The sequence below is a fragment of the Myodes glareolus genome, chromosome 4 (assembly GCF_982192425.1).
Source record: "Myodes glareolus chromosome 4, mMyoGla1.1, whole genome shotgun sequence".
Lineage (NCBI taxonomy): Eukaryota > Metazoa > Chordata > Mammalia > Rodentia > Cricetidae > Myodes > Myodes glareolus.
Genome location: NC_142029.1, coordinates 6,351,639 through 6,374,489, shown reverse-complemented (window position 1 = coordinate 6,374,489; position 22,851 = coordinate 6,351,639). Strand labels below are relative to the sequence as shown.

The 22,851-nt window shown below is 39.5% G+C and overlaps 1 protein-coding gene across 4 annotated transcripts; it reads left to right on the top strand.

Annotated features, from left to right (window-relative positions):
* Positions 1-142: 142 nt before the first annotated feature.
* Positions 143-22,457, top strand: Azi2 (5-azacytidine induced 2). 4 transcript variants are annotated; one of them, XM_048423373.3, is made up of 8 exons: positions 143-280; positions 5,324-5,546; positions 7,310-7,435; positions 7,883-7,982; positions 8,821-8,969; positions 13,886-13,980; positions 18,189-18,307; positions 20,612-22,457. In XM_048423373.3, the coding sequence occupies exons 2-8, from the start codon at positions 5,331-5,333 to the stop codon at positions 21,019-21,021; spliced, it is 1,215 nt and encodes a 404-aa protein (XP_048279330.1). In that variant the 5' UTR covers positions 143-280; positions 5,324-5,330; the 3' UTR covers positions 21,022-22,457. The 4 variants fall into 4 exon arrangements, with proteins under 4 accessions (XP_048279330.1, XP_048279329.1, XP_048279331.1 ...); XM_048423372.3 differs by having other exon boundaries at positions 229-362; XM_048423374.3 differs by lacking the exon at positions 143-280 and adding an exon at positions 552-710.
* Positions 22,458-22,851: the final 394 nt, after the last annotated feature.

Genomic DNA, 22,851 nt, shown 5'->3' with positions numbered 1-22,851 from the left:
GCTGCGGGACGTTCGTGGCCCCTTCTAGAAACCTCTCGTCAGCGGGCACCGGCGGCCTCCGAGCTGGCGCGCGTGCTGCTGGGTAACGGGCCTGCTCGGGCGGCCCCGGGCCCCTGCTGCTCGGCTTGCCCGTGACCTCCAGGGCCCCCGACGACAGGCCCGCGGGAGTCGCGGCCGAAGACATGGGACTCCTTCGGTGCACCTGCGGCGGCCACCTTGACGGGAGGAGCGGCGGTGACTTCGAGGAAACCGGAAGCCCGTGGTGACCCCTGGCGACCCGGTTTGTTTTCAGTCGGTTTCCAAATACTGGGGAAGCGAAACCCGGTGGCCTTGGGGGCGGCCCTACGTAGCCGGGGTTCAGGGTGAGTGGATCGCTCGCGCTCGCCAGGAGGGTGCAGACGGTCAGGACCGGCCTGGTGGCTCTCGCCTGGCTACACACACGTCGTCTTCTGTCCCCGGCGCCCCTCTGCGGTACCCGCCGTAGCATCCCTAACCCCTGCCATCCCCACCGCCCGGCTGCCACAGGCTCTTCCCAAGCCTCCACGGCTCGTGGATTGCTCAATCTCTCTCCGTACTTTGATTGACTGGGAATGCTTTCAGTTTTATTTCCTGCACTGTGGTGGCATTTATGTCGGAAAGAGAAAGGGACACGGGTACTGTCAATGGCGTCTGGGCAGTGACCGTCAGTCTTTTTTCGGCTGTATTGCAAGGTAGGCTAGCACTCCGCTCCTCCTCACAGGGAACTCAGTTCTTAGAGGCGAGATAGACTACCCATGGAAGCTACTAAAAATCAGAACATAAATTGCTCAGAACAAAATAATATGATAATCAAAACATTGATCACTTGGGTTGAAATTGGCCTCTGCTCTTTAAGACATCCCCCGCCCCGCCCCCGTTTGAATTTTTAGTTGGAGTGACCAAAATCTTAAAGCAGTTTCATTTCTAGTTCTCCAAAAATGTTGTCGTGACCCAGTCCGCGGTGATCACTCCATCTTCTTAAACTGGGAATAGTTGGGATTGTTTTCTGGATGACTACAAAATACTGAATGCCCTAAGGTTCGTAAATGCTCGTTTTCATGCAAATGTGAGCGTTTAATATCTAAGAGCCAGCATGCTGTCATGGGAAACGGCAGTGGATTAGATAAAAAGCCCTGGGATGTAAGCATTGAATTTTCCATCTGTTCACTTAACACGAGTTAGAGGTTAAGCCTCTTACTCCTGCTTGCTTTCCCCTTTTCTGAATGAAGTACACTGCTCACTTTCCAGATAACAGTTTCTAAGAGCTGTACTGGCTCTGAAGTTGGCAACCTGTTTGCATGTGTAATTACTTCACCTGCAACTTGAGATATGCTTACCCATCTTAGTGTTTTTACATTGATCTAAAAAATTCTTAAGAACTATCTAGTTCATTAAAAGGTGAAGCACACATTGAGTATGGTGGCACTCGCTCTAAATAATCATGGCACTTGGGAAATAGGCATGCTGATTTCCGAGTTCCAGGCCGGTCTCTTACACAGTGAGACCTCTCTTTAAAAATACGTTAAGCACAGTGTAAAACTGCCTAAACCAGAAGTGCTTCGTTAACGTTGGCGCAGGTCATTGTCGTGCCCACTGAGTGAAGTGGTGCAATAATAATAATAATAAACTTCTGAATGAGACCAACCTAACTTTAATGGCACTTCCCTGAATTGAAGTTGTCTCATTGTTAGAAAATAGTTATTCACAGTATCTCATGGAGGTGTTGGTTGCATTGAGATGCACTGCTGTAGAGAGGGGTGAGGGGAAGGCTGCTCTTCTGACATTGCCGTACTTGAGTCTTGAATGCCTTAACCATAGCAGCTGGACTCTGGACTACTGCAGGCTGTGAGTCAGGATCATCATGAAAATGGAATTTCTCATATTGCCTATCTGATAGTGCTTAAGCTTTTGATGACTTAATGAATTACAGGGCATATGCTTTAAAGGTACATAGATGAAGTGCTGGCATCTTTTCTAAAAAGGGCACTTGATAATCCCTTTTAAAGGAACAGAAGTCATTCCTGCCCCTAATTATTTAAAGTGAGAAAAAGAGTCGCTTGTTATTTCCTGGTTCTCCTCCATAAGACTTAATCTTTTTTGCCCACTGTTTAACTGATCTAGATGAAGTGGGTTCTCAAATATCCTAACTTTTCAGAGATAGGAAGCCAATGGAAATTCTTTTTTATTTTTTTTTAAGATTTTATTTATTAAGTATAGTGTTCTGCCTGCATGTATACCTGCAGGCCAGAAGAGGGCACCAGATCTCATAGATGGCTGTGAGCCACCATGTGGTTGCTGGGACTTGAACTCAGGACTTCTGGAAGAGCAGTCAGTGCTCTCAACCTCCGAGCCATCTTTCCAGCCCACCAATGGAAATTCTAAACAGTATTCACTTTAGAAAGTAATGCACAGTAGGTCTTAATTCAAACCCCAGCTCCTTCACATGCCACAGGTATGATTATAAAGACATTTACTGACCTCTTTAAGTCGATTTCCTTGACTTTGGTGTTGGTAGCTTTTTTTTTTTTTAACCAAGTTTAGTGTAAATATATCTAACTTAACAGCCAGTTTCTGGAACAACTGTGAGTTTCTTTTTATCTGTTCAGGTTCCCATTCTGTATTTGGATTAGGAGGTGGTATTTTAATGATACAATCCAAGACTGTTATGTATAGCTATGAAAGTTGAGATCCAGAAAACTGAAGTGAACCAGTATGTAATTAGGGGTGACAGATCATAGTCTAGAACTTGAGCTTCTTAATCTTAAGCCATTGCATCATAGAGCTTGTCTGGATTTTTATTGGGAAAAATTACAGTCACAACATTCAGAGTGTTTTATGAAGAACCTGTATTTGGTTTGAGCACGAGGTCCAACTCCCACCCCTACCTAACCCTAACCTCAGTGCAGGCAGGTAAGGGCTTCTCAATCCTCCCCAGGCCCAAACCGCTCAACCCAAACTCCCTCAGTCAGCCCTGCTGCAGCCACGGGCAAATCCGGGCTGCTCTCAGACTTGGTCAGAGACACTTCCTTTTGCAGTGGTCACCAGTCACTGGCGAGATGCATGCTGGGTCAAAGTGATGAGAATTAGAGACTGAATGCCCAGCCCTGCGTGAGACATCTGTAATAATCTTGGCCCCAGCGGTACGGAGATCATCCTGGTAGAGAAGGTTGAAAGCATGTTAAGAGCGGAAGGAAGGAGAGGAGTGCTGTGACCTGCTGCCTAATAGATGCACGGTCTCATAGCAACTGTTGTCACCTTGCAGGACTTAACACAGAATCCCAGACTTCTCTATGCTAGAGAGATGCTCCTCCGCTGAACTTCAGCAGCAGTCCAGTGACTGTGTTTGTCTATTCTTGACACTAAGTTGTTAAAGATTATTGGAATGTAAATATTTTCAATTATGGTAAATAAGAATAGGTACAAGCAAGTTTCTTAAAATGTTGCATATTAGCATTAGCTTGATGTATTTAACTTCAGTGCCATTTACTCAGAAGCATCAAACTTGTAGGCCAGCTGGCTGGTTTTGTAGATACACTATCCCAGGGTTCCATACTGTAGCTAGCCCAGGCAGCCTTGAACTGGTAGTAGACATTCTGGCTCAGGTTGATTGTAGAGAGGAAAATATTAGTAACTCGGCTGTAAAACCAGACAGCATCTGCTGAACACTAATCTGACCCACCTGGTCAGTTTTCTTTTCTGCAATAAGACTTCCTACCTCTTACTGTAGGGAGCCTTGAGAATTAAAGTGGATGCTTCTGAGCAGCATAGTGCCAAGTAGTTGATTGGTGGTTATATGACTCAGCCTTGTGTTCTGATGTGAAATACGAGTAAATGGGCTACTTATGAAGTAAAAGATAACTTTTTGAGTCCCAATTTTACAAGTTTAGTTATTAAGATTGGTGCCTTGACTTTGGGCCTCTGTGGGAGGTAAGTGGCCCATCGTGGCAGGGCACTGAGAAATAACTCCCATCAAAGTAGGAAAAGAGAGGTAGAGGACTGGACTAAGGTACAAGAGTCTCCTTTGAGGACATGCCTCTAATGACCTAAGGATCTTCCCTAATGCCACACCTCTGGAAGGTCCACAACACCATCACTACCACTGTGGGGACCAGACCATAAGAGTTGTGAATATTCTTAACAAGTCTAAGTGTTGTGTCTAGGCTATCTTTGAAAACATTTTGTAGAATAAGGGCCAAAATTGATAGCCTCTTCATCATAAAAGAAAACCTCACTTACTCTCTGGTTCTGTCTCCTACCTCCTGTCACTCCCCTTTCAGCTTCTGCTCCTCACGCTATCATGTCTTTAAAGTTGTGCACCTACTAGAAGTTAGAAGACTGTCAAAAGGTTAAGTGGGATTAAATTTAGTCAAAATGCCTCCTTCACTTATAAGGGTCAACTAATGTCATTTTGGTACCATCTTTGAAAACCATCCCCCATCCCTCTGGGGCCAGAAGTTTCAGATATATTACTTACCTATACATTCTAATCATTTTTTTGTACAAAACCACTCTGGGTTATGTGGGTTTTATTTTGTATTTCTGCTTAGAAAATGATTAATACTAAAAATGAATATAGATATTACAATTAAATTATTTGGAGCTTTGTTTAAAACAAAAGTATAAAAAGCTCAGGTCTTTAAAAGTATTTCTTGCCTTCGTACAGCAGTTTATTAGTGTTTGGTTTTAGCTGATTTTAGAAGATACACAAATTCAATAAATTCTATCCAATTAGGGTAGGTTTGTTATTTAAGTCAGATGAATAGTGCAGGTACTGTTTTTACCTCCTCTAAAATTAGACTGCATCATGGCACTTATTAGATAGGTAGGTAGGTAGATAGATTTGCTATATACAGTTATATGTTTTATATATAATATCTATTATAATATATGTAACTTTATAAAATATTCTTTTAGGTAAAATAGTATGTTACAGTCCTGTTTTATTTAGCTAGGGATCCAACTTGGAACCTGATACATGCTCGGCAAATGTTCTACTGCTGAACCCTAATCCAGTGTAATTTCACACTTTTATAGAACTTAATAGTAATGGATTACAGTACTGGATCTAAGTTCTTTATCTTCAATCATTTTCATCCTTTATACTATAAAAGTGGTTATTAATATTTCCTGAGCCTTAACAGCTTACACACTGCTAAGTCACCCAGCCCCTGAGCCTTGGGCTACGGCCTGGGCAGCTTTGCTTATAGCAGTTACCCTGTGCTCCCTCTGAAAGGGTTAGCTTTAAGGTTGTTCTTGGTGTTCACGTTGTAAATCTGTCTTGTCTTCCCTGCTCTCTTGTCTCCAGAGCTGCCATGGACACACTAGTAGAAGATGACATCTGCATTCTGAATCATGAGAAAGCCCACAGAAGAGAGACGGTGACTCCACTCTCGGGGTATTCAGGAGATGAGTCTGTTGCTTCACATTTTGCTCTTGTCACTGCATATGAAGACATCAAGAAGAGACTTAAAGATTCAGAGAAAGAAAACTCTTTCTTAAAGAAAAGAATAAGGGCTTTGGAAGAAAAGGTCATTTTTTTCTTTTGATTGTATTTGACATAAAGAATAATTCCAAATATTTGATATTTAAAATATTTTCTAATCTGTCTTCTAAGACTAAGTAAGAATTTCCAAATTGTTCACCACTAAACTATGTTGCATCATCTGTACCATGTGCTTGGTGATCTCATAGGACAGGATTTAAAAACTTAAAAATTTTCTGTTCCAGCATTTTCTTTTCCTTGTTTTCATAGTGCCTACTGTCATTGCTATATATTGTTGCCAGTTTCTTCCGTGTGTGTGTGTGTGTGTGTGTGTTGCACACACATGTGTACCTGCATATATTTGAAGACCAGAAATAAGCCTCAGGTGCTGTTCCTCAGGAGCTGTTCACCTTCTATATTGAGACAGGATCTCACACTAGGTCATAGTGGTGACTAACTAGACTAGGCTGCCTGGCTAGGGAGCCTCGGATTCTTCCAGTTGCTGTCTCCCTACAAGTACACACAACACCAGGGTTTTAACCTGAGGATTGATCTCTGGTCTGCACGCTTGTGCAACAAGCAGTTTACCAACTGAGCTGTCACCTAGCCTTGTAACAGCATTTCCGAGTCTGTACAGAAGAGTAAGGTCCTAGTAAATGACTTTGCTTCACTGTGGTTGGCAAGCTCTTCAGCGGGACTGAACGGACCCTTCACTTCTGCATTCTCTTTGCTTTCCTGGGAAAGTAAAGTAACCCTTGGAGCTGACAGTGATGTGTAACTGAGGGTTACATTTCTGAATATTATATGAGGTAGCTGAAATGCAGTTTAAATCATTAGACTCAACTTGATTTTATATGTCAAACTTTTTCTTGGTTGCACATTTATTTATTTCATTTTAAGGTTCTAATTAGTTTATTTCTTCAAATCAGGTTTGTATTATTGTATTACAAAAACAAGAGCTTCAAATGGTAGAAGAAATGAGTTTGTTTTCTTTTAAAGATTAATTTATTTATTTAATGTACATTGGGGTTTTAACTGCATGGGTCTCTGTATGAGAATGTCAGATTCCCTGGACTGGAGTCACAGACAGCTATGAACTGCCAAGCCATCTCTCCAGTCCTAGAAATGAGTTCTTAAGAAATTTCCCCGTGTTTAAAAACTTGAGGGTGGGTGTTGGTAGAACTTTAATCGCTTGGTGGGATGGCAAAGCAAGGAAGTCATTCCTTAGTACTACCATAATTTCTTCTCATTCATTTTAACTTAGTAATTAAATCTGCTTGTCATATATTGGCATAATAGTTATGCTTTTAAACTTCAATAAAATTGTGGAATTTAGTGCATAGTTAACATACAAAATCTGTACTTTGTGACCATCAATCCTATTAATTTCAATTGCTGGAATAATGTAAGATTTAATGAAGTGGCATGTGTATTCCTTAAGAAGTAGAGTCTGATTTGATAGATAGAAATTAGATGCTGTAGATTTGGAAAATACCCGGACACTTCCAAGACAATATACTGTATTATAGTGTGATGATTACGTTTATTATAAAGCAGATAGTACAAAGTACAGATTACTGATGAGCAACAAACATGTGTTTGGGTTTCTTTTTTGAGTTTTTTTTTCTATTATATTTATCTTGTTAGTGAGATTGTGTGGGAGTCAATAGTCACTTAAATATAGGCAAAGGTAGGCTTTATCCTTACCTTGCCGTTGTTAGAGTACGATGTAGAGCCACCACGAGATGGACTTACGTGGTTCTGCAGAATACTCACTAAAGGTTTCTTCCCCTAATGTCATGCTATCAGCTTGTTGGAGCTCGAGTAGATGAAGAAACAAGTTCTGTGGGACGAGAACAAGTGAATAAGGCCTATCATGCGTATCGAGAGGTTTGCATTGAGAGAGACAGCTTGAAGAACAAATTGGAGAAAATAGTAAGTTGATTTGAAAATACTTTATATTTTAATTATTTTGTCTTGCAAGAAGTTTAGAATAAAGGGTTAAACATTTACATTTATTAATTAAAATAAACATGTTCATGGCATATGGAAAACTATATTTTCCAATAATATACAAAAATAAATGCTTAGTATTTAATGATGTTAAGGACTTAAAAATCTCTTAGCACCACTGACTGACTTTAAAAAAAGTATAACAAGGTCAGATTACTCATTGTGGACGTTTTATTTTGTTTTGTTTTTAATCCAGTGAGCAATGATGTCCTAAGAAACAAAAAGATTAGTGAGAATCAGGGTTCATTTTCCCCATCTTGCTTTTAAAAGATAGAATGAGATTTATTCAATGTTGACCTAAAAAGTAAGATATAAGACAAACCTAGACATTTTATTGACTGTAATTTGGCATTTTCCCTACTTAACTAGAATAAAGACAACACTGAATCTTTGAAAGTATTGAATGAACAGCTACAGTCTAAAGAAGTAGAGCTTCTGCAGCTAAGAACAGAGGTGGAAACTCAGCAGGGTATGCCACTTACTTGTTATGAATATTCTAATAGAATTAATTGATCTTTCCATTGTGTGTTATATTCATCATCAGTTTCCTATATCTGTATGATAAAGGCTAATTTTTTTCTGTTCTTTTTTCACACAATATCTTACTTACTTTTCTTTAACTGAAAATTGTACTTTCCCTACAGAAGATGTGATGTATTTATTCAAGGGTAGTGTGTGATGAAGTAGAGGAGCAAAGACAACCCCATCCTTTCCAAAACTCTCATCCACTGAGTTCTCTTGACTTGGCCCTTCTTACTGAACTTACTGCCCACAGTTAAACACGTTGTCATGGAGTAGCCTGATTGTCTCTTAAATCTTTTTCTTCCTGAAAGTTGATGGAATGTATAGATGAGATGCTGAAAAGGAAAGTTTGTCTGGGAATTATAGATAAGAGCCTTGTTCCCATCAACAGTCTCATGAGATAAGCAAAAGAAACGCCTATTGACAGATCTTTTAGTAAAAAATTCAATGTGAGATCTTCCCAGGTAGATAGGCGGGACATTTTGGAGATGGAGAAATGAAGGACTAAGTCAGGTACTGTAGGGTCCAGCTGTGTTAAGTTTCCATAGTCAGGTACTGTAGAGTCCAGCTGTGTTAAGTTCCATAGTCAGGTGTTTAGGAGTGAAATTGTTTTGACATGCATTCTGTCAGTCAAATTGTAAACTTTGATGGAGTTCATGATGCTGAGCCTTAGTATTTATGCTTGTTTGTGCTGGTTACTTACTGATATTTTACCATTGTCACCTAGGAACTGTATTGGGTATAAAAAGCAAAGATAACTATTTTGTTGTCTATCCTTTTTCTAGTGATGAGGAATTTAAATCCACCCTCATCTAACTGGGAGGTAGAAAAGTTAAGCTGTGACTTAAAGATCCATGGTTTGGAACAAGAGCTGGAGCTCATGAGGAAGGAATGCAACGATCTCAAAGTAGAGCTGCAGAAAGCCAAACAGACGGTACTTAAGCACTGTTACATTGGGAACTTTGTGTACTTTGTGCATCATATATAGGTTGTAACTAAGTACTAAGTCATAGATCTATAATTAATTATAGTCATAGAATGTTCATTGTTGCTAGTATTTCATATATCCTATATATTCATTCTCACCTTAGGATATAGTTTTAAGACTTGATTTAAAATGTATATTGAACTATTTCTTACTTACTTTTCTATTGTTGTGACAAAACACCATTACCAAAGCAATTTCTAAAAGAAGCATTTAGTTTGGGGTCAAAGTTTCAGAGGGTTTAACTCCATGATCGTCATGTCCGGGAACATAGCAGCAGGCATGCAGGGTACTGGAGCAATAACGAAGAGCTTACATCTGATTCACAGGCGCAAGACAGAGAAAGAGAGCTATCTGGAATCCCATGGGCTTGTTATACCTCAGATTCCACCTCCCGCCCTACCCTCCGGTGTCACTCTCACCTCCTCCCAACCCTTCCTAAACGGTTGTACCAACAGCAGACCAAGCATTTAAACATAGCACAGGAGGACAATTCTCATTCAAACGACCACAGGTTATTTTAATTTTCCCCAAACTTCCTTTCCATAGGGTTCCTTTCATTTTGAATGTGTCTGAAAATTTTAAAGATAACTTAGTTTTAACTTTTTCCATTTTATTTAACCTAACAGTTTGGTTAATTTAGACAAAAGAGACATCATTATAGAATTCTTGGGGTGGGGGAACAAGCTTACCACTAACAAAGGAAGCCTTACATAGCCTGTTTCTTTTCAGAAGACTTAAAACATGTGAGAATTCAAGAATTAGGAAAATGAACAAGAAAAACATCTGTCAAACCTGCTGCCATAGCTTGATTAGCCTAAAGTCACCCGTTCACGCAGACTGCCTCTACCCTAGCATGCTTAGCCTAAAGTCACCTGTTCACGCAGACTGCCTCTCAGTTTCTCCCTAGGAGTCTGTTTACCATGATCTACCCTGGATTCAAAAACAGCTGAGTTTTCAGAGGAAGCTGGGGAATATGAAAAAAATGGCACCAAGATATTTTACATTTGTGTATTTTAATCCTCAGCTCAACTATTTGCCCACCAAAGCCTTACATACTGCTAAGGACTCTCTGTCCACATTCCCCTGGAGGTCACCATCTAAAAGTGGAGAACTTGCCATTCTCTGACTCAGCCAGACTTGTGTACCCATACCCAAATGTGGCGGGTCTGCTCACACTTCTCTCTTCTAGAATGTAGTCTTGATTTGCCAGTGGCTGCTGAGAATGAGCTGCATGTCGGAACACGGTAGCTTTCTGCTTTCACCTGACTAATTTCATCTGTACTGGACAGTGAGAAGCCATATTGGAAACCCTGGACCTGGTAAAAGAAACCACCACAAAAATTGGTGTCTGCTTGGCTTAGAGCCCAAATGGTTTCAACCTCTGTTACTTGACTGCACTAAACATTACTGCCCTACCTTTAAACTTGTGGCTGGCTAGACATCACCATTTCTTCAGACTTGAGCATTTTGTTCCATAAGCTCAGTGACCGCAGCCACTAATGAGTCCCTTTAAAACTGCTGCTTGCTTGCTTACTTGCTTGCTAGAGGATTGGCACTTAGAAACTCGGAATCATTGTCAGTGTGTACTCTTCTTTTTGAAAGGAAATAATTTGATAGCTTCTATAAATAAAGTATGTTTATATTTTATACATAGAGTTTTCACTGTAGAATGAGAAACAGTACCATACAATCATGGGAATCTGGCTTACTGTGGTGGTTTTTATTGAATATGGAAATTAGGAATGTCATTTACTTTCAAGAAATTTATTTTCTATGGGCATTAAATAACTATTCATAAATGTTAAGTTAGGGATTGTATAAAGAGGTTAGCATAGTACATGGACAGTATATTCAGTATATACATTAAAACAAAAAAATTTGTTTAGAGTAATTCAGAAAGACAGTGTCTGTGGAAGTGGAGTGTGGTTCTTCTTACTTATTCTGTTCCACTAGGTGGTGCTAGGGAATAAATAAGCTTTTAGTTTATATCTATCATATGCTAGCAGTTCATAGAAACAGGTTATTAGAAGTACAAGAAACTTTTGAAAGTTCTATCAGTTTAAACTGATGATGACATGAATTCTGAGAGGTGAGAAACCTTTAAGAGTTTGATGTGAGGTAGGGAGGAGTGTTAAAAGGGCAAGGGAACCTGAACGCTGTCCTGCTTTTCTAGTCATGCATTCTTGACAGCAGGAGGTTGTACCATGAAAAATACCCACACCTGATGCTAAGACACAAACTAACGAGCTGGTGGCTTTTTTCCAAGTTTCCAAGTTAAAACTATGATGTTTTATGTACTTTAAATCTGAGTAGAATCCTCTTGGATATAGAAATCTAAGAATGAGCCAAAGAAAGTAATGTTCACATTAATAACTTGTCTTTGTCTACTCTGCCCATAATTTTAAAATGCTAAAACGTCATTTTATGTGACACATAATTTAGGATACCTTCTGAGTGTGTAGCAGCAGCCTTTGTGGTCATACTAGTAGCTCTCTATTCTTGACTGTTAGCGAACTTGGCTACTAGTGTTTGCTCTTAGGAAGGTCAACATTTCAGAGGCGGCTCTGCTGGACTTTTCCAGCACCTTACCCTGACCATTTACATTCAAAGCAGTTGGTCAGAACCAACTGCTCTGAATGAGTTCAGACTCAGCCACAGTGATATAAAAACGTTGAGTTAAAGTAAATAGCCAGTGTGGGGTCCTAGTGTGTTGGGCAGTGTAGTGAAGGTCCCAGGAAAGCTATAGTGCATGTGGGCATGTGGACCTTGAGGGAATTCCCAGGTGTGCTCTTCAGAACAGTGCAGCCTACTCACTTCCATAAGGAGTTTTTGCGTGTTAAGGACAATCCTTTTGAGGATTTTTATTTTGCTGGTCTGGGTTCAACTTTTCTGCAGTTACAGTAGGTATAAAACTATTTTCTTATCCTAACAATATTTATTTTGTATTGTTGGCCTTCAAGAGAAGGTTTCCAATAAACGTGTATTTTAAATATTTCTATTTTCTATTTAATGACACAAAAACTGAAGGGGTCTGAGGATAATTTTATTTTCTTTGGAGACCAGTAAAGAACGACCCCAAGCATGTCTCCAATGCTGGTGCTCAGACCTCTCTGATGCATTGCTGATTCTGTTTCTCCTTCCCCACAGGCTCCACTTGTACTGTGTCACTGCACTAAAGCCAGGGCCCCAAACTATTTGAACTCCTATACTGTGGTGCATCACTGTAGGGTATATGTGAAGTCCTAATAGCTTTCCATTGTTACACTAAATTGTAGCATTGGGATGGTACTTTTGAGACAGACCTTTACTCTATATCCCAAGTTGGCCCAGAACTCACTCTGTAGCCCAGGCTGTCCCCAAACTTACGGCAGTCCTCCTCATCTCCCAAGTATTAGATTATGGGACTGAGCCACATGCCTGGTCTATAATTTATATTATATAAGTAATACTGTTGGACTTCCCACAGGGCAAGGCACCCTGACTTCTCTTAGGACTGGGGAGGAAAGAGAGTGAAAGGGAAATGGGAAGAGGGGAGGAAGTGGAAATTTTTAATAAATAAATAAATTTTAAAAAATAAGTAATACTGAATAGTAAATTTTTCTCATCCTTATACCAGCAGTTCCTCCTGATAAACAAATTAATACCTGTGAGACTGTTACAGAGAGAGTGTGGCACAGAAGATCACGAGTGCATTCGATTCTTTAAAAGTGTCTTTTATAGGTGTGCGCTTTGGGGGTTGCTGGTTTCATTTTGTCGTGTCGCACCTACAATATAAATAAATAAAAGTTTAAAGGATGTGGGGACTTTAAGAAGTTCTTGCCAAGGCCGTACCTGCAAGGGAGTTTGGGAAGTGCAGTCTTGAGCTGGTGACACAGTGCCAAACCCCAAATCAAACGCCATTAACAGTGAAGAAGATGAAAACGGGCTGAGGAGACAGCTAGAAACCTCGACCACATTTACTGAGAATGATTCTAATGTAACGCGGTGCTTTTAAAACACTACAGTCTCTCCTCTGTCAGTGGCAAGAAAAATAAAACCAGTGGGCCCATATGCATTTGATGGAAAATAAGAAAAAACTCTGTAGTGTGTCTCAAGTGTGAACACTGTTCAGGCATAGTTCTTGGGGTTTGTTTGGGGGTTTTGTAGAGATAAAATTGCTTTTTCTGAAATTGGAATCAGTTTCTTATAGAGTTTTTGAAAATAAAGACCAAAATATTTACATACACAGGAAAGTTCTTGCCAGGTCATTCATTTTATGAGGAAATGTATGTCTTAAAACAGTAACTATGGTTAAGAGCACTGGCTGCTCTTCCAGAGGACCCAGGTTCGATTTTCAGCATCCACATGGTGACTCACAACTTTCTGTAACTCCAGTTCCAGGGGACCCGACACTCTCACACAGATATACATGCAGGCAACAACACACCAGTGCACATAAAAGTAAATAAATTTGGAGCTAGAGAGATGGCTCAGTGGTTAAAACAGTAACTTGTCCGTTTTTTGGGAGGGGTATAGAAATAATGCCAAAACCTCCCCATTTTCCATAGAATTCATGCAAATATACCATAAACAGTAATATAATGGGTTACACTTCCAATATGTTCAAACGTATATTTCATAGGATTCCAAATTCATGAGAACACATTTCAAAGGAAAATGAAAGCATAAACGCTCCAAATAACTGAAAGTGATTTGGACATTTTGGGGATGGGTGGCGGTGTTTGATTAAAATTGAGTCTGAAACCTGGTCTTACACTTTATACAATTATAAACGTATTCTGTGGATGTTGAAACATCTGTGATGGTGAAGAACTGAGAAAGCTGAAATAATTCCTTTCTTTTCTTTATTAAACACATGACAGGGTCCATCTCAGGAAGACATTCTACAGGACAGAGATCTCATCAGACCAAGCTTGTCAAGGGAAGAGCATACTCCACACCAGGGCCTTCTCCACAGGTCTCCTGTGTGCTTTCTACCTTCATGATGTGGTTGAACTTTAAACATAGTAGCAAACACTCTGGGTGCTGGCTGTAATCTCTGGTCATCAAGTGTTTATAAAAATGATTTAACAGTTACTTACCAGTGGGCTTTACCTGATCTGCTATGCCGTACCTATCAAATATATTTGAAAGACTTTTTTTAGAGAAATTACAATTTTCAAAGTGTACATCTTTTAATTCTATAACAAATACCATTTTAGTTCCTTTAAGACAGTGGTTCTCAACCTTCTTAATGCTGCAGCCCTTTAATACAGTTGCTCATGTTGTGGTGACCCCCAACCATGATATTATTTTGTTTCTACTTCGTAACTAATTTTGCTACTGTAATGAATCGTAATGTAAATGTCTGGTGTCCTGGTCAGGACTTCCAGGTTGAAAACCGCTTCTTTAAGGTAATGGAGTGAATTTTCAAATGCTAAAGAAAACTATATGTCTGAAAGTGGAATCATAGATGAGGAGTTTTCTCCTTTTTTGTCATGAACAGTGTTCATTTACAAAAAGGTTGTTATATAGTGTTGGTCAAGAGATCAGGACTTTACAGTATTCTCTGAACAGGACATAGAATGCTCTCCTGAGATGCAGACAGATAGAGGGGTACTTAGAATAAGCCTATTTGTGTGAGCCATCAACCCCTTTACAGGTACATGGTGTAAATATAATAACAATGCCTGTAAGAAAATACTGTCCCCTAAAAGTACTAAGTGTGATCAGTACTTAGAGTGGATAAGTAAGACAGCTTTGAAAAAGCAGTCTCATGGAGTTGACATCTGAATCTGTCTGCTCATGGGCAAAATGAGATTTCCCACTGCCCTAGTCAGGATGACTGTGGCTGTGATGAAAAACCATGGCCTACACTTGCACATCACTGTTCATCATCAGGGAAGTCAGGACAGAAACGCAAACGGCAGGATCCTGGAGACAGTAGCTGATGCAGAGGCCATGAAGGGGCGCTGCTTACTGGCTTGCCCCATGGCTTGCCTAGCCTGCTTTCTTAAAGAATCCAGGACTTTCTGCCCAAGGCTGCCCCCCCCCCCACACAAAATGTACTGGACTTTCTCATGCCAATCACTAATTAAGAAAATGCCCTACAAGCTTGCCTTCATCCTGACCCTGTGGAGGCATTTTTTTCAGTTGAGGCTCACTCCTCTCCAATGACTCTAGCCTGTGTCAAGTTGACAGAACACTAGCTCACACAGCCATTTTGCCAAGATGGTATGAGAATGTGGTTAAGTGCCTAGCACATAATGAATACTTAGTCATCATTATTCCTATGTGTTATTTTTCAGGGCTCTCAAGTATAGTGACTATCATTTTAGTACTCAAGAAACTGCTATAAGTTCTTTAGAAGCAACTATATACACGAAATGTATTTTTCTTATGTCATTTAAAGCAAGTTAGGATTATACACCCATTTAAGAAAGTAGGGCAAAGTGGTATTGGTATGCATAGGCTCAAAAACACTTAGATAAAACACCCAGCACTCATCAGGATTGCTTGGAACCCTGCTAAGAAGTTGAGAGGTAACTCGCCTTTTATTTCTTATATGATGGCTTCAGCGTTTGTTCACACACATAGAATTACCAGTCATTTTCACACACTTTAAAGATAACGCTTTGAGAGTTGTAAATAGTAACAATCTTAGATATTGGGGGCCGGTGTGGACGTGTGCCACAGAGCCTGTGTGTGAATAGTAACACTCTTAGATATTGGGGGCCGGTGTGGACGTGTGCCACAGAGCCTGTGTGTGAATAGTAACAATCTTAGATATTGGGGGTGGTGTGGACGTGTGCCACAGAACCTGTGTGTGAATAGTAACAATCTTAGATATTGGGGGTGGTGTGGACGTGTGCCACAGAGCCTGGGGTGGGGGAGGGGTCGGAGAGAACAGTGCAGTCGATCTCAGCTTCACTCTTTCCTTACTTCCAGAAGTTGAACTCAGGTCACTTGGCCAACCCATCTTAGCGTTTTAAAATGTATCTTTTTATGTACATGTGTTTTGTGAGCCTGCATATATTTATGGAGACTATAGGTGTGCATGGGGCCTGTAGAAGCCAGAGGAGGCATTGGGTCCCTGGAACTAGAGTTACAGGCAGTTGGATGCAAGGAACTGAATTCTAGTCCTCTGCAAGAGCAGTAAACACTCTTGTGATGTGGGAGTCCGCTGTGTGCTGTGATTACCATTAATGAATACAGAAACTGCTTTGGACCTATAGCAAGGCAGAACTTAGATAAGCAGGGAAAGCTAGGCTGAATGCTGGGAGAAAGAAAGTCGGAGTCAGAGAGACGCCATGGAGCCTCCGGAGATAGACATGCTAAAACTTTGCTGGTAGGCCACGACCTCATGGTGATATACAGATTAATAGAAATGAGCTAAATTAAGATGGAAGAGTTAGCCAATAAGAAGCTAGAGTTAATGGGCCAAGCAGTGAATGAACTAGTACAGTTTCTGTGTGATTATTTTCGGATCTAAGCTAGTCGGGCGGCCAGGAACCAACAAGCAGCCTCCATCCAGCACTCTTGAACTTCTGAGCCATTTCTTAGGTATTTCTCCCACAGTCTTAATGTATCTTTTTAGTCTGTAGTTTTAGTGTAGGTGACACTAAGAGCAAAGGACAAAAAGGTAATTTTAGTGATGTAGTTTCATCTTACCCTCATTTTTAAATAATCATCATTAAATTGAATTTTTAACATGTACTTTAGGTATTGATACTAATACCTTTATAATCATCTTTTATTTGACATGTACTTGGTGTACGAGTACCCAAGTATCATGAATATTTTTAAAGTTAGGTTCAAATTCACCATTTTATAACAATAAACTATTTTCAAACTATATTACTCATGCCTGTGTGCCTGAGTTTTAGTACAGGACCTAACTGTGAAAAACTATCCAGTGCCCAGAATTTTACATGGAACCAGCAATCTTCTTCACATTGAAGACAGACTTCATTATGCAACAGCAGTTGTAAAAAGCATCTCCAGTGTTTACTGGTTCTGACGGAGAGCTGGTTAAATACACCAGAGGTTAAACAATGATATTTAAAATACGGGATTTTTCTTCAAAGCAGTATAGTTTATAATACAAAAACTGCAGTCCAAGTAGGGTAGAAATACTCTGTTAAAAGAGGTAAAATTTTACCTCACACAATTTAACTTAATTGTTTTAAAATACCTATTGCTTCTTTAATTAGATACTAGATTCAGATTTCAGGGTTATCTCTTTGAAGTTTAAGTTCCATTTATTAGGAAAAAAAATGAAGCATAAGGTAGTGTGTTTGCTTCATTTTCTACCCATACTACTTACATTCTCAAACCTGTAATAGTGGTTGTTTCTAATATTATGGAGTCAGTTCTTGCATTGACTAATTCAGGTATGACTACGCAGAAGTATGATTTTCTTTCAGTTCATTTAGTTGGCAATTAAGAACCTAAAGAAAATCATGACCCTAAGAGATTTTAATGGACAATAAAAGCTTTTAAAATTAGATATAAAACAACTTCAGATTCTGAGGTAAAATCATTTTGATTATAAAACTATGGAAAGGCATTTTGAAGTTCTGTTTCCTATAATCTGCTTCTCTAGCTGCTGCTTAGTTATGGGGAAAGTCATGTGACTCCTAATGTCTTGTGCTGTCATGTCACATTGGTTTAGAACCAACAGTATGAGACAGCCCAGTCAGACATAAAGAATGTAATGCATGAAGCCTCAATTTTGCCATAATGTGGTCTCGGGTATCTCCTCATTACTTCATTTCACAGTGTCAAAACAATCCAAAGATAAAGATGGACTCAGAGACCAGACATGAATAAATGCAATTTTATTCTTGATCAGATTGACAAAGGAGGAACATATTTCTTACTAGTTACTAATTTTACTAACAGTACTGCACAGTTTTGGCTAAAATAAACCCTTGGTTCTAAAAGCCAGTAAGAAACTCACTAGTTAGAATGTGTATCATAATCTGCTTGTTATAGTAGTGATTGCTTGAAATTGGGGCACTGTTATCCCTAGGTATTTTTCACTTAAAACATTCCAATTAAATATATTTAGTTTCATTTATATTGTCAGAAAACAATATAAATATAAACCTGCTTGTTTGTAAAGCTATTCCCCTTTACACATAAGAAGGACTAGTATAACTTGTTTTTAAAATTCCATTTTAGTGATAACATGCAGCACGCATACTGGGAGCTGAAGAGGGAGATGTCTAACCTACACCTGGTGACGCAGGTGCAAGCAGAACTGCTCAGGAAACTGAAGACCTCAGCTGCAGTCAAGAAAGGCAAGTCCCTGCTGGCTGGAGATGCCGATTCCAGCCACACTGCCTGAGGAGCAGCTAGCTACTTTATCTTAGCAAAATCTCATCCGATGATTGTGATACACAGGCTGTGTGCAGTGTGTCCACTCCACCCATTCCCTGCTGTGGCTTCAGTCTCTAGCTGGTCAGCTTCACACATAAAGGTGTTGCTGGTGTTTTTTTCTTCAGTACTATATTCTTTCCCCTTGTGGCTTTTCTCAGCCAAGTGTTGCTCATGTGTGTAAGGCCGAGGTGTTAGGTTTGCTCTGGTTGGCCCTTCACCACAACTATATATTTAAAAAGAACTCCAAACCAAAGTTTCATTTCATTTCAGTACTGTGAAGTATACCAAAGACCTAGCTCTTCATTTTCAAAACAATTCTGATTCATTTAGTTCCTGACATCTTCTTAGAGACTTTCTTTTCCATTCAGGATGTCAGGTTGAAGGCAGACTCAACAAAAACTTTTCATTGCTTTCTTTTTACATGCAATGTTTGACTAAAGCTTTTGAGCTTTTGTTAACTTAGTAGTGGACACTTTTGCCAACGATGTTTTTCTGAGTGTTTGCATCTCCCGTTGCAGGAGAGGTTTATGTCTGACACATACAGTATACATTTAATGCCTTGAGTTTACTTCTCAAAGGAATGTGATGACGTTGAAAGGTGATCAGCATCTAATTTAAAATTGTTATTTGCACTTCTGATTGTCCTAAAGGAGAACAAGAAAATTCTTTCAAAAATATTCTCAGAAGTATTTGTAAGGGAAATGTTTCACCTTGCGGGGAGGGGGCGGAATTCAAAGTTTCTTTTGATTTCTGCAGTGTTGGGTACTTACGAATTAGTGTGGTGTTAGGCAAGCATAACCTAATTTATGGTTCACCTTCCCTCGTTCTCCAGTAGTTCAGCTTACTTATGAAGATACCATAGGTGGATGGCAGAAGTCAGACTGCCCTTAGAGAGACTCAGTTAGTGTGGAGCAAGCTGTCAGTACAACTACTTACATCACTAGTGTGTTCCAAAGCAGCAGAATAAAGAACTCTTTCCATCCTGTCTTCCTTCTTAATTGGCTGAGATGCCTTTGCACTGTCAGTTTCTAGAACATTTCCTTCGACAGTGTTAAGTCCAGGTGACCAGTGGTAACGAGTCCCTAAAGACATGGTTTTAAGTAGAAGGGTTATGGCTCACTCCTGACCTGCCCATCACTGTTGCCCAGAAGAACTAATTACTTTCAGTTTTTTCTCTCTGTTCACCCTTCCTACTCTCCCACCCAAATGTTTCAATTTGTTTCTTCTAAAATTACATGAGTTGGCCCAACAAGATGGCTCTGCAAGTGGAAGGGCTCACCTACAAGTTTGAGGACCTGTGTTCACCTGGAACTCAGAGTGGAAGCAAAGAACCAACTCCGGAAAGTTGTCCTCTGACCTTCATGTTCATGTGTGTGTACCTCCATTCTCATGCTCACAAACAGACACACACACACACACACACACACACACAAATAATTAGGTTGCATGGAGCCAAGCCTTTAGTCCACTTGATCATCCTTAAGTTGAGAAAAAACGTAGCTTCCAGCTGTGGCAGACTGAATGAGAGGAGTAGAAGATGCTGCGGTGTGCCTGCGCTGGCTGTGGCGAAATACTAATTTCACAGCGGTCTTTCCTAAGCCATTGTATGCATGAAAGACCTATTTCCTTTTAAGTTGACCTGCTTGTTGACTAAAGTAGAATTCTATTAACCATTGTATTTATTCTAAGAAATTGAATGTAAAGCTTTATCCATAAAAACCACTGAATATATGTTAAAATTTCATTTGACTCTTAAGAATTCAAAGTATATTTATAAAAATAAGTTACTTTTGGCCCCTCTCCCACAGAGAAGTTTGAATAAGCAAAGGAATATATTTAAAATCTGCTACTACTTTTCTCAGTCCCCACTGGCATCGATATGGTCTAAAACCCTCACTTGCCACATTGAAGGCCAAGAGCTTTACTGGTCTTTGCCTTGTAAAGAGATGACACTTTCTATGTCACATAGACTCTGCATCAGCAGGAGGACACAGCAGGAAGGGACTCCTACATCCATTTGCAGCTGAGTGAATGACCTTAAGTCAGTGGCAGTAAGTATGTGGTCTGTCAGAACTCAGATCTATTCAGTATCTCCAAACCAGTTTCCAGATGAACATACTAAACTGGCAATGATCATGTTAGTTGTCAGTTACAGATTTGGTATATGACATGTTTACAGCCACAACTGCTAGGAAACTGACACTTAGCCTGTGCTTCCTTTGTAGCCTGCGTCCCAGCAGGATGTGTTGAAGACCTTGGGAGAGACAGCACGAAATTGCACTTGACAAATTTCACTGCAACATACAAAAGACATCCCCCTTTGTCACCAAATGGCAAGGCTGCTTGTTATGCTCCATGTCCTTTACCAGGAGATATAAAGGTTTTATCAGAGAAAGCAGTTCTTCAGTCATGGACAGATAATGAGAGACTGATTCCTAATGATGGTACAGACTTTCAGGAGCACAGCTCTTATGGCAGAAATTCTCTGGAAGATAATTCTTGGGTATTCCCAAGCCCTCCTAAATCAAGTGAGACAGCATTTGGCGAAAATAAAAACAAAACCTTACCTTTAACCAACTTGCCAGCACTGCATTACTTGGATCAACATAATCAGAACTGCCTTTACAAAAGTTAATTTGATGGGACTCTTGACTTGAACAGGAGGACGCCAACTCCCACTGGCTCTCCCAAGAGATTATTTAGACTGGAAGTGACTTTGATTAAAATCTTGCAGTTCTCCAATATGTACATTTGTACATTCTGTACAACATTAGATAGTTGGATTTCCAGTGTGAAAACTTCCAGTTGTACCTTTAATAACACTTAAACGTTTTTGCTTCTTGGATTAAGAATGGAAATGGAAATTCTAGACATGGTTTCATAAAGTATGTGACCTGCCTAAATACCTATTCATTAAAAAGCAGCCTTTAATATAAAAGAAAAACCATGTCTGCTGGTTCAGATTGTATTGAGAAGCAAATGGCAGTGTGAATAGGTTGTGTTTCTGTGACTTCCTGATGCATAAGAATTTGAAATATAATGGAATAAAAGTAGGTTAAACCTATGCTATTGTGTTTTAAGATTTAGAATCATTTTTAAGTAATGTGTATACAATTTTAAAATGCAATTTGAATTCTAAGACTTGAACGAATGACCATTGAGGCCAACTTTCCCCCCACTATATTCAAATCCTAAATAGTTAAAAATGATAATGGTGTGTGAGTAAACTATATAAACCTACACAACATCCAGTCAAAGGTGGAAAGAACAGTATCTTTTAGTGATCCTCTCTGTGTCAAAGTGGTCATTTTCAGCAGGACAGCTGTTTGCCTTACACAGAGCAGCTTTGATACTGTGGACTGTGACATCTAAGAAAGTGATTTTTATTTAACTGCATCTAGAACTAAATTTTGTGCTGTCTAATTATGAAAAGTATCCAAATTCATTTTAATTGGCAAGTCACCTGTGAGTAACTAAGGAAATAACAAAGATGGCTTCATGTGGAAACTCATCTAAATTCTTTCAGGGTTGAAGCATTAAGAGTATTAGTAATCATGTATTACCTGTTTGATGTAAGGCTTTTCTAAATGGCATTTCATATATCCTGAATTTAAAGGATCTCAGATCTCGTATTGCTGAGTATAATACACAGCCCAACAGTGTTCATTATTCACCAGTTATTTTTTTATTGGTTTATCTCACTCACTTATTCATGCCTGTTCATGATTAATGGAATTGATGTCGGATGCTGGAATATGTTCTGACCAATGAACCCAGCTCACTCAAGGGAGTACAGGCTCCTGCCAAGTAATACAACAAGACCCAATATGCATAAAGCAAATACAAGACTTCAGGCTTTTGCTGAAGGAACTAACTACCTGTGTAATAAGAAAGCAGAGACATTGCTCATGTGGCTGTGGAGCTGTCCATCATATGTCTTGTGTCTAATGTAGCTTACTGGTTTGCCTTTTTTAAACCAAGATTAGAAGTTTTCCTTTGTAAAGAGAGTCTTATAATGTTTTGAACAATGCCAAGAAATTGTTTTAATTAAAATTATTTTTGTTTTTAAAATGGAGTTGGATGTGAAATAATGTCCTTGCCTATGTATATTTCCAAAGTCTGGTATTAATTTTATTTCTCAAACATCCCCTCTACCTAGTAGTAACAAGTTATCAAAAAAGGAATGCTACAACAGCTGGATTAATGTTCTTAACAGTTTAAGTGTTAATGACCTGTGTAAGAGTCCTTAGCTAGAGAAGATGAACCCCAAAGATATTTTTACCTAGCCAGAAATGTTTAAGTCTACACTTAGTCAACCCTGTGGTTGAAGAGGTTGCTTGGTACTATCTGTATTTTGTGATTCATTAAAATTGACATTTTTATTAGTCCTTTTCATATTAGCCTAACACTCCACAAAGTGTTTCCCTTGAAATTTTCTGTAATAGCTGAGTTTCTTTTGGTAAGG

Excerpts from the sequence above, each read along its gene's own strand:
- Azi2 (XM_048423373.3), top strand. The coding sequence starts at position 5,331 with ATGGACACACTAGTAGAAGATGACATCTGCATTCTGAATCATGAGAAA. Across the intron at positions 7,436-7,882 it reads AGAACAAATTGGAGAAAATA|AATAAAGACAACACTGAATC; the intron begins GTAAGTTGATTT and ends CTACTTAACTAG. Across the intron at positions 18,308-20,611 it reads CTCAGCTGCAGTCAAGAAAG|CCTGCGTCCCAGCAGGATGT; the intron begins GCAAGTCCCTGC and ends CTTCCTTTGTAG.